Here is a 12,184-nt window from a genome sequence, read left to right on the forward strand (position 1 = left end):
ACATAAAGGCCCTGGGCAGGAAGTGTTTGGAGGCTGGGAGAGTAGTGGGAAGGAAGATCATATGCACTCCTCATTTCCTGTACTTTGCTCTGCATGCAGCTTGGGCTCCAGATACCAGTACAATCATTGATCTGCAAAGAGACAGCTGTTCTTACACCCTTACTGCTTGTGCCATTCTGCGTATTTCATTTCACATTCATGACAAAAATAGCCTAATCCATTAAAATGGTTGCATGCCATAACTCTCATCTACCTCTTTACTGGGTTTTCATACTATAGAAGAAAAGCACTAAGGCTGGGCTGGACAGCTGAGAGCAGCACTGAGGACTCTGACACCTCCTACTTCCCTTTGGATGTAAAGTTGCAGAATTATTTCTGCTGTCAGTCTGGCTTCAGCCCCACTTAAGTTCTTTCGGATGACTCTAATTCCTGTGCAGAAGTCACTATCATCTCCCCCAAAAACCAGAGTCCAGTCTCAGACCAGCCATTCCAGAAATAAAAAGACAGCATACAAAGTTGATGCCCTGTCATTTCACAGACCCATCTGTGGATTGCAGAAGCAGCCAGGTACCAAGTCTAATGCAATTCTTGGCAAATCCAACCATGAAAGCCAAGTGCATGGAAACAAACCACTCCACCAACACTTACTCCTCCTTTTCCCACCAGCATCATCTCATGATAAGACAGTGATAACTGGTCCCAATTCATAGCTTCTAGAACTTGGCTGATTGCTAATGTGCCACCCTGCACAGAAAGGGATTCCCACTTCTTAAGCAGGAGGAAGGTAACAGGACTGCAGTGTCCAAAACCAGGATAGAGAAAGCAGTTGTTGTGAACATCTTACCCAGAGAAGGGGAAAAACCTTGCATAGAGAAGGAGGAAGGCTCTACAGAAGTATTTTCTCTGGCTGCCTACACAGAGATGGCAAAAAGACAGTATTTACAAGTACTTTCACTAACTGCCTGTGCAGGTCTCCAGGAGGGGGTTAAAGACTCACAGCAGCCATCTTACCCTTGTGTGCCTGCTCACTACATTCAGGCAGCAAGTGAAAGCACTTGCTTTGTCACACTATCTAAATTCATGTCCTGCAGTGGTGGGACAGACTCTACATCTTTATTCAAAGGAATCATATCAGCACTTTGTATCCTTTTGTTGTCTTCTACTTTCAACAGATGCTAAAAACAAAAAAAAAGACATTCTGACAATACTGAAATAAAATGGGTGGGGAAACTGAGTGTCAGAACTACTAATGGCTGTTGTCTTTACAGGATTAAGGTGCACAAAAAGGCAAAGTCTAGATGAAAATGCTTTTTGATGTTTAATCCCCCACAAGGTGGAATTTAAGCTGAACAGCTTTAAAGACACGTCCATGTGGCTATCAGAGACTCCAAGATGAAAGGCTCTGCCAACAGCACATTTATGCTACAGGAATTAAATATACCTATCAGGAGAAAGACCAGATCATTAACAAGGGAACTGCTTTCAGGTGACCCCATGGAGCATGTTACCTTTTCTTAATAAGTTCCAAGGCCGAACCTATGAATTCATCCTTCATTTTTTGTAGCTTAGCTCCATAGCTGGATAAGTCTGTGGCTTCTAACAGCAGCGATGAACAGCAAGAGGACTGGGCTTCAGAAGCCAGTGACTGCCCTGCCACGTGGGGAACATCATTTAATTGTCTTGTCTCTCCTTTCTGCTGCTCAGCACTGAAGATCTCCTGCCCAGCACTGTGTATTGCTCCTGCCTGTAGAGGTGATCGTGGAATAGGACTGGAGCAAATAGGGACTGGTGATGTATCTGGGATGGAGCTCTGGAAGGTTCTGTCCTTCTCCTCAAGACTGCTCATCTTGAAACCATCCCATGTGGCTGGGTTTTGGGAAAAGCCAGCAGAGGTATGGTTTTCATGAAATACATCATCATCCTCCTCTGCAGTGACAGCAGGTTCATTCACAGCTTTGGTCTCTAAAGCTTCTGGACAGACATTCTTACTGTTTTCCACCTCCAGCGTCTGGTTTGCAGGCAGACCCTTTTTCAAGCAATCTGTTTGCCTACTGCTGCTGTCAGATGAATTTCCCTCCTTACTTCTCATTTGCTTGAACTCCTCAAAGGTGGGTATGTAGAGCCTCCCTTTGCAGCGGCCTTTCTTGCTCTGTCCCAATGAGACTTTGCCATCTGTTTCCCCAGTGCACTGTTCTACGGTCTCTGCTGTTCTGGATTTGCTCATCTCATGGCTTTCCCCAGCATGCTGAAGGGGCAAGTTCGGGGAGCTATTCTGCCTTCGGAGCTGAAGCCTCCTCTGAGCTTCCTGCTTGATGTCTTCTGGACTGATGATCCTGTGTGCCAAGCACAGTCCCTGCCCCGCTGTGAGGCTGTGCCTGAGAGCAGTGTGTTCCACCAGAACCGTGCAGCAGTTCACAGCACAGCCGTTCCTGCACTGCCGGCACACCTGGCACCCAAAGCACTCCTGGGCCAGCAGCTCAGGCAGGGCCACCTGTGGGCGCAGTGGCTTACAGGGCTCTGCCACCTTACTGCTGTGCAGCCTCAGCTTCTCCTTCAGCTCTTTTCTGGCATCCCCGTGAAGGGCTCTTTCCTGTGTGGAAGGGAAGAGCCACTGGGGCACTTTGGCAAAGGGAGGGAGGAGCACATCCTGTGTGGATCGAGATGTCTGTTTAGCACGGAGAGAAAGGTTCCTCAGAGAGTCTGACGCACTCTGTACTGGGGCCACATCCACACAGCCTTCTGTCCACTGACTGGTGCCTCTATAGTGAAAGATGATCTCGTTATCCAGGCTCCGGCAGTGAGAATACAGCCCACAGTCAGCAACCGCTGCCCAGTGCAGGTTTTCCACACTCCGATACATCCGGTTTTCCACAGGACTGGCCAAACATGCCTTGCCTGTGTGACAGGCAAGAGTGTGGAAGTCCCCAGAAAAAATATGAGTGTCTAGGTTCTTTAGTGGATGCATGCTGCTAACTGAAAAATCCTTTAAGCCATGTTGCGCACAGAGCTGATTGTTTTGGCAGCTCGAGATCACCCGGCAGTGTTCCTGTCTCTCATCAACACTGATGTATGTCATAGCAAATGCACATGGAGGCTCTAGGACAGTGGCGTCTAGGGGGACAGGAGGGAGCTGGGGTGTTGCTTAGATGCCAGTCAATGTCCACAGCCCACAGACAGCAAAGTGTGCTGCTGGGCACTCACGTAAGAGAGCTCTCACATGGGTGGAGTCGCCATGCGTAGAAGACCTGTGAATGGAAGGAAAGATGAGTTACTGAAGCAGCCGGGTGCTGGCTCGCAGGATGCAGCAGCAGGTCTGCTTCCAGGCTATGCAGAATCCAACACCAACAGCTTGGGAGGAGCAGAGCAGAATAACTGGGTGATGAGCTGTGGGGCTTGAGGCAGGGAAGCTTTTTCTTCTCCAGCCAAGCCAACAGTGGCCTTACACTACCTGTCTGAATTTGGAGAAGTTTATCCTACCTACCCTCAGCAACTCCCTCACAATAACAATGCTCAGCTCTAGAGACAAATGCTCAGAAGTGCTTGCTGCAGGCTCACATTACTCACTATGGAGATGGCAGGTTTATAAGAGATAGTGAGGTCCTTTCCCTCAAATGGGGTGCAGACAAGAGTGTATGAGTTAAGGGGAATGCTGGGGCTGGGAAAGGATGACATAACTGTGGTCTCCTTGAAGACTCAAGTAGCAAGGAGGAAGAAGAAGGCTGACAGCTGGTGGTTTTGTGCCTGACAGTCACATTGCAGCCCCTTATTGCTCGATTCACCCTTCACAAGGAAGATACATATGGTTTATTGACTGCATATGGAAGCCAAGGATTGCCAAGGCCTTTCCAGTGCAGAGACAAAGGTCTCTTACAGACTTTGACAAATGCACCCTCCTGACTCCTTAGCCACAGGCTCAAAAGATCACCCTCCCACGACAGCTCAGTGGAGGCCCCAAAAGACAAAGCTGTGCTTTTCAAGGCTCCTCCTATGAGCTGTGTTCAGCACTGTAAGGCCCAGGAAATCTAAGTGACTGAATCACATGTTCAGAGTGGAGAATTTAATCCCTAAAATCCAGTTTGGGCCAGCAGGATGAAGGCTGAGTGGCTAAGTCCTTGCTGGAAGTGGTCAGAGCCTCCTTATACTGAATGGAGAGACTCTAGATTTCTTTAAGGGATTTAGGCCTCATGGACTTTCCAGCAGTCACACAAGACATCAGTGTCTGTCACAATCTAGTCTACTCCCTTCCTTGGCAATCAGAGGCAAAGGGAATGAGTAAGTGCCATATGTAAAATGGAGTGAGATTGGGCAGGGGATGTGGGGTTAGCCTGAGATTTGTAAGGGCAAGATAGAGCTGGGATGGTGGGGCATGAGTCTTTAATAATAAGCCAGGCAAGAACCAACCAGGCTGAACACACAGGAAGAGGTCTTGATAAATCAAGACAGAACCAGTTACAGCCCAGGCTGTTCTGTAGTGCAGCTGGATTCCTCACATGTGGCCAACTATTCAGGCGGCACAGCCACCTTGATCAGGAGGGGAATGAAGAGGTTTGTTACTCCCTGAAGGCACCACAAGCACCTAGCCATGTGATGCACCAACAGACATCTATCTGAGGGGAACTCTGAGGTACTGTATTGCCTGGAAGATAATCTTGAAGTTGATTCATCCCTTGCTTAGAGTGGCTCAAATTAGCATATTTTCCCTGCATTAATGAAATTATGTCTAATCTCATCCCAGAGAGGGAAGGCAGAACTGCTCCTGTAGTTCACCACTGAATGCAGAGCATAATTTGCATCCTTCATTACTGCTAAAAATAAAAATTAAAACTAGCTCTCAAAGTGTGCTGTTCCCCAAAACGTCACAGGCACTTCTCACCCGGTCTTCTCATGGTGGGGCTGGAGCTCCCCCTTCTTCACGGCTCTGGAGGAGCCCACAGGTGACAGCAGAGAAACGTGAGGATCAGGACTTTCTGTGCTCATAGGTTATAACATAATCTGTCAAGAAAGAAAGAATGATATGATGTGAAAGCCAGTCACTGAGCAGAGAGCATGGCTCCTGGTAGTGCCGGAGGGCTCCTGTGAGGAAGTGCTGTTAATAAAGGATGCCATGCCCTGTCAGTTTGGTCTGTGATCAGGTCACAGCCACAGGATTAAAAGCCACCACATACTTATGGCACTATGCTTTCAGAACAAGAAGAAAGAGAAAACAGCCCTGGCTGCAGTGAGAGCAGAGAATAAAGCTGCCCTTGGCCAAGGCAGGGAGTTACACAGAGTAAGGCCTGAAGAGAAAGCAAGGCCCATGTGAGGCAGGATCCTGGGCTGGACACTGGCTCAGCAGGCTCTGCATGTGTGCATGTGACAGCAAGGGGGCCAGAGGAGAAAGGGCACAGGCAGGGACAGAAGCAGTCGGGAGAAGAGCAAGGAAGCAGAGGCACAGAAACAACAGGGTGGGATCTGTCTGTGGGTGCTCCATTCACCCAGAGATGGGCAGCATTGGGAAGACAATTGATTTTTGCCCTCCTTCAGGTGGAAGCTCACTGTCTGGGCTCATAGAGCTGACCCCTCTGTGACCTGCAGGTCAGCTACAGAGATGCCAGGCATGGGAGGTCAGGGGCGAATCTGTCCCTGCCCACTCAAGTGCACAGCACAGGCCATGCAGGGAGGTTTACACCCCTCCATTTCTCAGGGGAATGCCTCAAACCCTCCAGCAGGTGAGGGCACCCCTCTGCACTGCAGAACAGCACAGGCCTGTTTCCCCAGCAGCCATGGAAGGTGCCACTGCTCTCAAGCACTGCCAGGCAGAAGGGACCTGCTGCTGCTTAGTCGGGGCAGAATTTTTCAGAAAATGTGCATGAGATGGCAAAAGTCACTTTCAGGGAAGCAGAAGCTGGAAGAAACCTCCTTTGGGCACAGTGGGGCAGGCAGAGTGAGGGACAGAGTGGGAGACAGAGGAAGGTTTGCAGAGCAGAAGAGCCAGAGAAGGCAGAGAACAGCCAGAGCTGGCTGTGAGACAGCAGGGGACAGAGACTTTCCAGAGGAGGCTGCACAAAGTTTGCTGACATGTAGACAAGAACCAAAATTTACTGCATTGAGTGCAGAAAGATGGGAATTTTGTTCCCAAATAATTTTAATATTTGTCACCCTTCGAGGATGAATTTTCTTTCTCTGAACAGTGATTTTTTTGGTTTAAACACTTCTGACACAGGAAGTTCCTCTGATACTTCCAGGAGAGCTCAGAGCAAAGGTGCACATGGATGTAGCTCGCAGGTGGGTTGGAAAGGGGGTCTGGTGCCCTGGCTGGAGTGAGAGGGAGTCTCAGAAATCAGTGAGTTCTGTTCCCCCTAACACCTGCAGGGCAGCTGTGGAGTTCTTGTAACAGCCAGCTCAGGCAGCAGCACCTTTGTTCCCTGTCACTCCACTCCTGGAAGGACCATCTCTTTCCAGCTGAACTCTTGTGATCTTGCCTGTTCCTCCATGTCACTGCCCTGAGGGCTCTGCACAGCATGTCAGGCAGCTAAGCTTAATTTCACTGAGCACCCAAGGCAGCTGCTGCCCGAGTCATGACCTGGACAGGGGACTGGCTGAGGCACAGCCTCCTTCCCCCCCTGCTCAGGGATGCTTGGAGCAGGAGAAAAACAGTGGTCTCTCTAAAACACTAGGTAATTTTTCCCTGGCCTTGTAACCAGGAAACACTGAGTGCTTCTCCCTCCTTCCCCTGTTCTTGTGCTCCATGGCATATAGCAACTGCATCATAGTTTCTGCTCAGATGCCTGCATTGGTCAGGTCATTGACACCCCATGATATAAAACATGTGCCTACACACTCAGCTCCCAAGGACCATGGCCATAAGCCTGTTGTAGGCAGTCTCCTGGAGGAGAGCACAAGATGGAGACAGAAAAAACCCAAACCAAGTTAATATGCTTCTGGTTGATAAGCTAGAGATGACCTCTGAGCACATACTTGGCACACACAGAGTATTTAGTTGCAGTCTTATATGGTCACCAACAAAGAAACATTGGGAACCACAGCAATTTCCAAGTTTGTCCTCCCATCACCTCAGAGCTGTAAGTACACGCCATACCTACAGCAGGTGATTCCAGGCATTGACTAGCAAAGGTCAATGAAGTGTGAGGCAATGGAAGAAAGGAAGAAAATGCTGATTTCTTACATGGTGACCCAACTCTGGGTCCTAATTTACCCTCTCCTAAAGGTGCACAGCAGCCCTAATGTATCCTCTGCTCTCCTCCAGTTAGACCAAGCACTGAGTTGCCCATCCTTTGTCACTCTCCAGTGTGTGTGAGCACTGTGAATTGATGCTCCTTTGTTTACCCCCCTGGGTACTCCTGTCCACACTTACCCAAAGCTCAGGCTTTATTCTAGAGCAGCAATCCTCCAGGCCAATGGTCCCTTATTCCAGGCCAAATAGCAAAGCAGAGTTTAGTGTTGGCTGCTGCTGCAGCACGTCATTGCTCCTCAATCACATTGTCTGTGAAACATTTTCCTGTTCCCTGGCACAAGGACTGAAAAGTTTCTAGTGGTTATGAGCCTCATGCCTTAAGTGAGCATAAGACTAAGGGCAATGTGTGCTCAGCTTATTTTCTACCATGTGATTCTGTTTAATCAACTTCTCCACTACTCTGATAAGTGCCTGCTTGGAGACTTGCCATTAACCTTAATTTTCCTGTAAAATCCCCCCCAAGAACTTATTTCTCAAGGATTAAAGCTTGAAGGATAAATTATTTCTTCCCAAACACATCAGAACCGTTCTGCCTGGCTGACCTTCCCAGCAAAGCACGAGACAAAGTGTCAGGAGGATGAAGCAGGCACGCACTGGGTAAGTAGCTCATTGCTGATGAAAAACACTGTGGAGAATACCAGATATGTTCAAGGACTCCAGGAATACCAGGACGAGGGATCACACAGCCTCACAAGGCCTCAGGAAGAGAAGCCACCAAATCTGACAGGGCTGAGTAGGTTTACTGGTGCTGCTTTGCAGAGTTCACTGCAGCAAGATTTACTCTGTAGACTTCTCAAACATGGACATTTGTTCCATGAAATGGTGGAGAGCAGCTTGCATCTGTCTGGCATCTCCTGCTTGATCAGAGACATCAAATGAGTCTGGTACATTTTCCATTTTCCACATTTACAACATTTCAGTCACAAGCAAATGAGCTTCTGAGTCATGGCCATCACACCAAACTCCTGCTTCCAAGGGAGGGGAATAGCTGCAGATCCTTACTCCATCTTGAAATAAGAGATTACACTAACCTTCAGGTTTTATTCTAATGTCTCTGCATTAGGCTTTGCAAATTGCAGCACTGAACAGAGGTTGGTTTATTCTGGACTACAATCTCCCTTTTATTTCAGAGATCCAGCCAGCTAGAGGGATGTGAACAGCACATTTCAAAGAGCTAGCTAAAGGATTTCAGCAAGCTATTTTACTGCTGTGAGCTTTGTGCTATCTGATACAGCAAACCTCATGGTCACAGCATGATCTGTTTACTGACACGTCATGCACATCACTTCAGCTGCCTAGCAGAGCACCAGCAGTCTCAAGGGAAAGAATGCCAGATGTTTTATTTTTTTAATATTAAAGGTTAACAAGAAAAAGAAAGGTGCCTTGGCTGTATTTGCTTTCTTAGCTGTTCTCTTAACCAGTGCTGTGCTGCAGGAACTGGTTGATGAAGATAAGGTGACTGTAGTTAAATTTCTTGGGGTTTTTTTGTCTGTTGTAGAAGCTGAAACAGGAACACAGCTTATATAGTGCCTATTAATTGGAGCAGGAGAGGTACAGCCACAGTACAATTTCCTGGGTTTCTTTCTCCTTCCTAGGGTAAATATAACTTTCCCTGAGTTTACAGTATTATCACTGCTTTCATTGTCCTCTGCATGGCATAAATCAGGATTGCTAACAAGAGGAACAACTGCCAGATTGATTTCAAAACCAGGTAATAATGGGAAAACAATAACCTTTATAGTCTGCTCACTGACTTATAGTCCCTCTGTTCTCACCTTGAGCATAAGAAAGAACCACAAAGTCTGAGAGACAGCTTGGCATGGGAAACCCCTGAAGACAGAGTACAGCCCAGGGTCAAGAGGGTGCTGAGAGCACAGGCAATGGCATTAAATTCTGCTGTGTTATGAGCTGCTTGCTTCACCACGTGATATTGTCTAGTCATTTTCTCCTTTCACATCTCTTTTCCTAATCCTTTTATGGATTTTTTTTTCATGCTTCTCCAAGTCTTCCTCCATCCCACTGCATTCAATACAACACAACTTGTTGTTAACAACTTGTCCAGAAAAACTGGTCTTGGCCACAGTGAGGGCTGGCTGGTCAGAGCAGCCCAAATGGCACACATGTGCCAGGCAGATGTGTCACAGGAGAATCTGGCCACGGTATCTGTTGATCACCATAGGAACATCCTGCTATGGATCAGCTCGGTTCCAACAGGGAGAGTGTAGGAATCACCATATCTTCATGTGAGTTTCTATTTGGGCCAGATTGACTCCGAAATAGTCTCAAGGCAGCGCAAAAGCTACTCCCAAAATTTTATCAACTCACTTAAGTATTCTTGGTTCCTTTTCTGTAGGATTTTTAAGCTGTTTGGGAACTATTTTTATTGACATAAAAGGCTTCATCTGAGAAGCCCTACTGTTCCACACACCTGTGCACTTGGCAGCAGTGCCTTTGACGAATTTTTCTGGCTGCTCTCTTAGTCTGAGCAGCCTCTCCTTCTTGACACCCATCATGGTTTTCCCCTTGTTCCTCTTTCAAAAAGGCTATGATGAGATGATGCTTCCAGCCTACCTCCAAGGGCAGGCATTCCAGCACACTGATTTCAGGTAGCATACTTCCAAGGTGACTTATGTTTCCTCTTGATTCCCTGCTTTGGGAAAGGATACCTCCTTTTGTCTCACCAATGCACCACTCAATCTCTTGGATAATATTGCTCCAACAGTCCTGCTGATGATGCAGCAGAAGGACTGGAGCTTCAGAGGATTGACATTTATCTTGCAGCAAAGGAAGGCTGAATAGGTCAATTTTGTAGCAAATGCTCCAGGAGACATCAGTGTGACACCCCCATCAAGTGTCCCAGCTGGAGTTGCTTGTCATCATCAGCTGTGAAGCATCCCAAGAGATGGCAGCATCCACCATCTGCCGAGCCTTAAGTGATTCAACACCCTGGCTGACCACAAAGCTCCTTTGGATGACTCCCTCTCAGGAGAAGCAAGTTCCATTTGCAATGAAGTCTTCTCAAGGGAAGATCACCCACAGCACCTATGAGCCTGCAGGTACATCTGACTGACAGATGCTGCCCGTGCCTGTAGCACTGTGAGCCACTCTGCTCCCCTCTTACAGAATGGAGGGGGACTCCACAGGGTTATAACCTGCAGAGACAATGCTCAGGCTTGAGTTAGCTGATGTTCAGGACCCAGGTGGTTTCCCCTGACCTGTGCAGACACCATGAACCAAGCATTCCCAGGCCTTTGGGTCAGGCAGAGCAGATCTTGCCCACCACCCCCCTTGGTCTTGGCGCACACACACACATCACTCACTATTGGCCTTACGAGGAACAGGATCTGAGCACAGGCTCTGACCTTGCTCCATACCTGGCAAAGACACACGCAGTTCTCAGAGGTAAACCTGAGCCAGGAAAACCTACCCATCCCCCTGTGAGATCTGGGAATTATAAAGCCATATGTCAGCTCACTTTACAAGCTGGCACCTCCACTTCTCCTTCAAATTCCCACTCTGCATAGGTGTAACATCAGCACTAACTGCAGAAAATGGTTCCAATATGGCTACAAGTGAATTTGTTATTTCTTGGGAGGAGGGGAGAAGAAAAGGTTAAGGCTTTGACTTGAAGCTCAGTCCCAGCAAAGGGTCCAGCATCAGTTGTGACTTCCCAGTGCCAGCTCCAGACCATTCTCCTCTGGCTCCCTGCCAGAGGTGTGCCCCAGCCCAGCCCTGATATGCTCAGTCAGTGACTCAGACGCCTTTGTGAGGCAGCCCAGTACTGCCAGCCCAGTGCTCTGCCTCCAGCTGTGCTCAGCAGCACATCCTTCTGGAAAGAGCAACACAGATGGAGCACGTCTGCAGCTGAAAAATGATGAGGTGGGGAACTACACCTCAGATCATCTAAAACTGTCTTGATCCTCTCTGCATGTGTTTGAGGAAGGCAGAAGGGACAGTGCAAAAAAAGCAGGGCACAAGGGGTCAGCTGAGTATGAGAACTGACAGGGAGAAGTAAAACAAGCCAGTAGCAGGAAAGGGCTGTCTGCTCCCTTCCCCTTGCAGCATGTGAGGAGGATCAACAGAGCCCTCACCTAAGCTGAGTGTTGTCATCTTTTGTGCACTGAAAACTGGCATTTCAACTCACCATTTTCATTCACTTTCTGGCAAGAAGTAAAAAGCCAAGTCACTGGGAAAAATAAAATCAAGTCCTTTTTTAATATTGTCATTTAACTAATGATTTAATCTCATGATTTGCAGGGCCTGAGTCATGATGCTGGATTTCTTTCAGGGTGGAAATACCCCTGGCTGAACTAGCAATATAAGACCATCATGGCACACAGAAACAACACTTCCCATGCCCTATTACATTGCTTCCACCAGTTCAAGGACAACACAAAACCAGTCCTATGCAGTTGGCTCCCTCAGGGTTGCTGAAGGTATTCCTTCTTCCTTGTTCTACAATTGTCCCAAGAGACTCAGCCTAATCCTGACAATGCATAGGGCACAGGAAAGAAATCACACCCTAATTCTAAGAATAAGCTGTACGTCCAAAGCTCCTACTCCCTTCCTTGTACCAGGAAAACGTTTTTTGCAGCACAGCCACAAATGTTAAACATTGAATGCACCACTGGCTTACTGCATCAGTCTTTCCAACCAGACAATATGAACCTTGGCTCCCATCTCACTAGTGGGGAAAGAAGCCCCACAACTTAATTCTGTTGATCCCAGTTTGCTAACTTTGCACTGGAAGCCACTCCAGCAGTCCCCAAAGCTTTGGGTAGGTGGATGAGCAGAGTTCTTCCATGCCAGCACAAGTGAGATCAGAAAGAGATCTGGGGGGAGGAAGAGGGTGTTGAGGATGGTGAGGGACATGTATGATCTCATCCTACACCCTGCTTGGTTACATTCCAAAGCTGTCAGGCACTGTGTCATACTGCTGGCAGGCAGGTT

The 12,184-nt window shown here is 48.0% G+C and overlaps 1 protein-coding gene across 6 annotated transcripts in view; it reads right to left on the bottom strand.

The window, feature by feature from the left end:
* Window positions 1-12,184, bottom strand: part of LOC129122652 (uncharacterized) — a 45,253-nt gene that overhangs the window by 9,808 nt on the left and 23,261 nt on the right. For 2 of the 6 annotated variants that reach the window (XM_077181639.1, XM_077181638.1), the window contains exons 2-3: window positions 4,874-4,992; window positions 1,509-3,245 (exon numbers count right to left, since the gene is read on the bottom strand). The exons of 2 other annotated variants lie outside the window; for them this stretch is intronic. In XM_077181639.1, the coding sequence (XP_077037754.1) occupies window positions 1,509-3,076 (1,568 nt within the window). In that variant the 5' untranslated portion in view covers window positions 3,077-3,245; window positions 4,874-4,992. The remainder of the gene's footprint in view (window positions 1-1,508; window positions 3,246-4,873; window positions 4,993-12,184) is intronic. 2 more of the 6 variants (XM_077181640.1, XM_054636594.2) reach the window with 1 other exon arrangement.

Source organism: Agelaius phoeniceus, chromosome 7, assembly GCF_051311805.1.
Source record: "Agelaius phoeniceus isolate bAgePho1 chromosome 7, bAgePho1.hap1, whole genome shotgun sequence".
NCBI lineage: Eukaryota > Metazoa > Chordata > Aves > Passeriformes > Icteridae > Agelaius > Agelaius phoeniceus.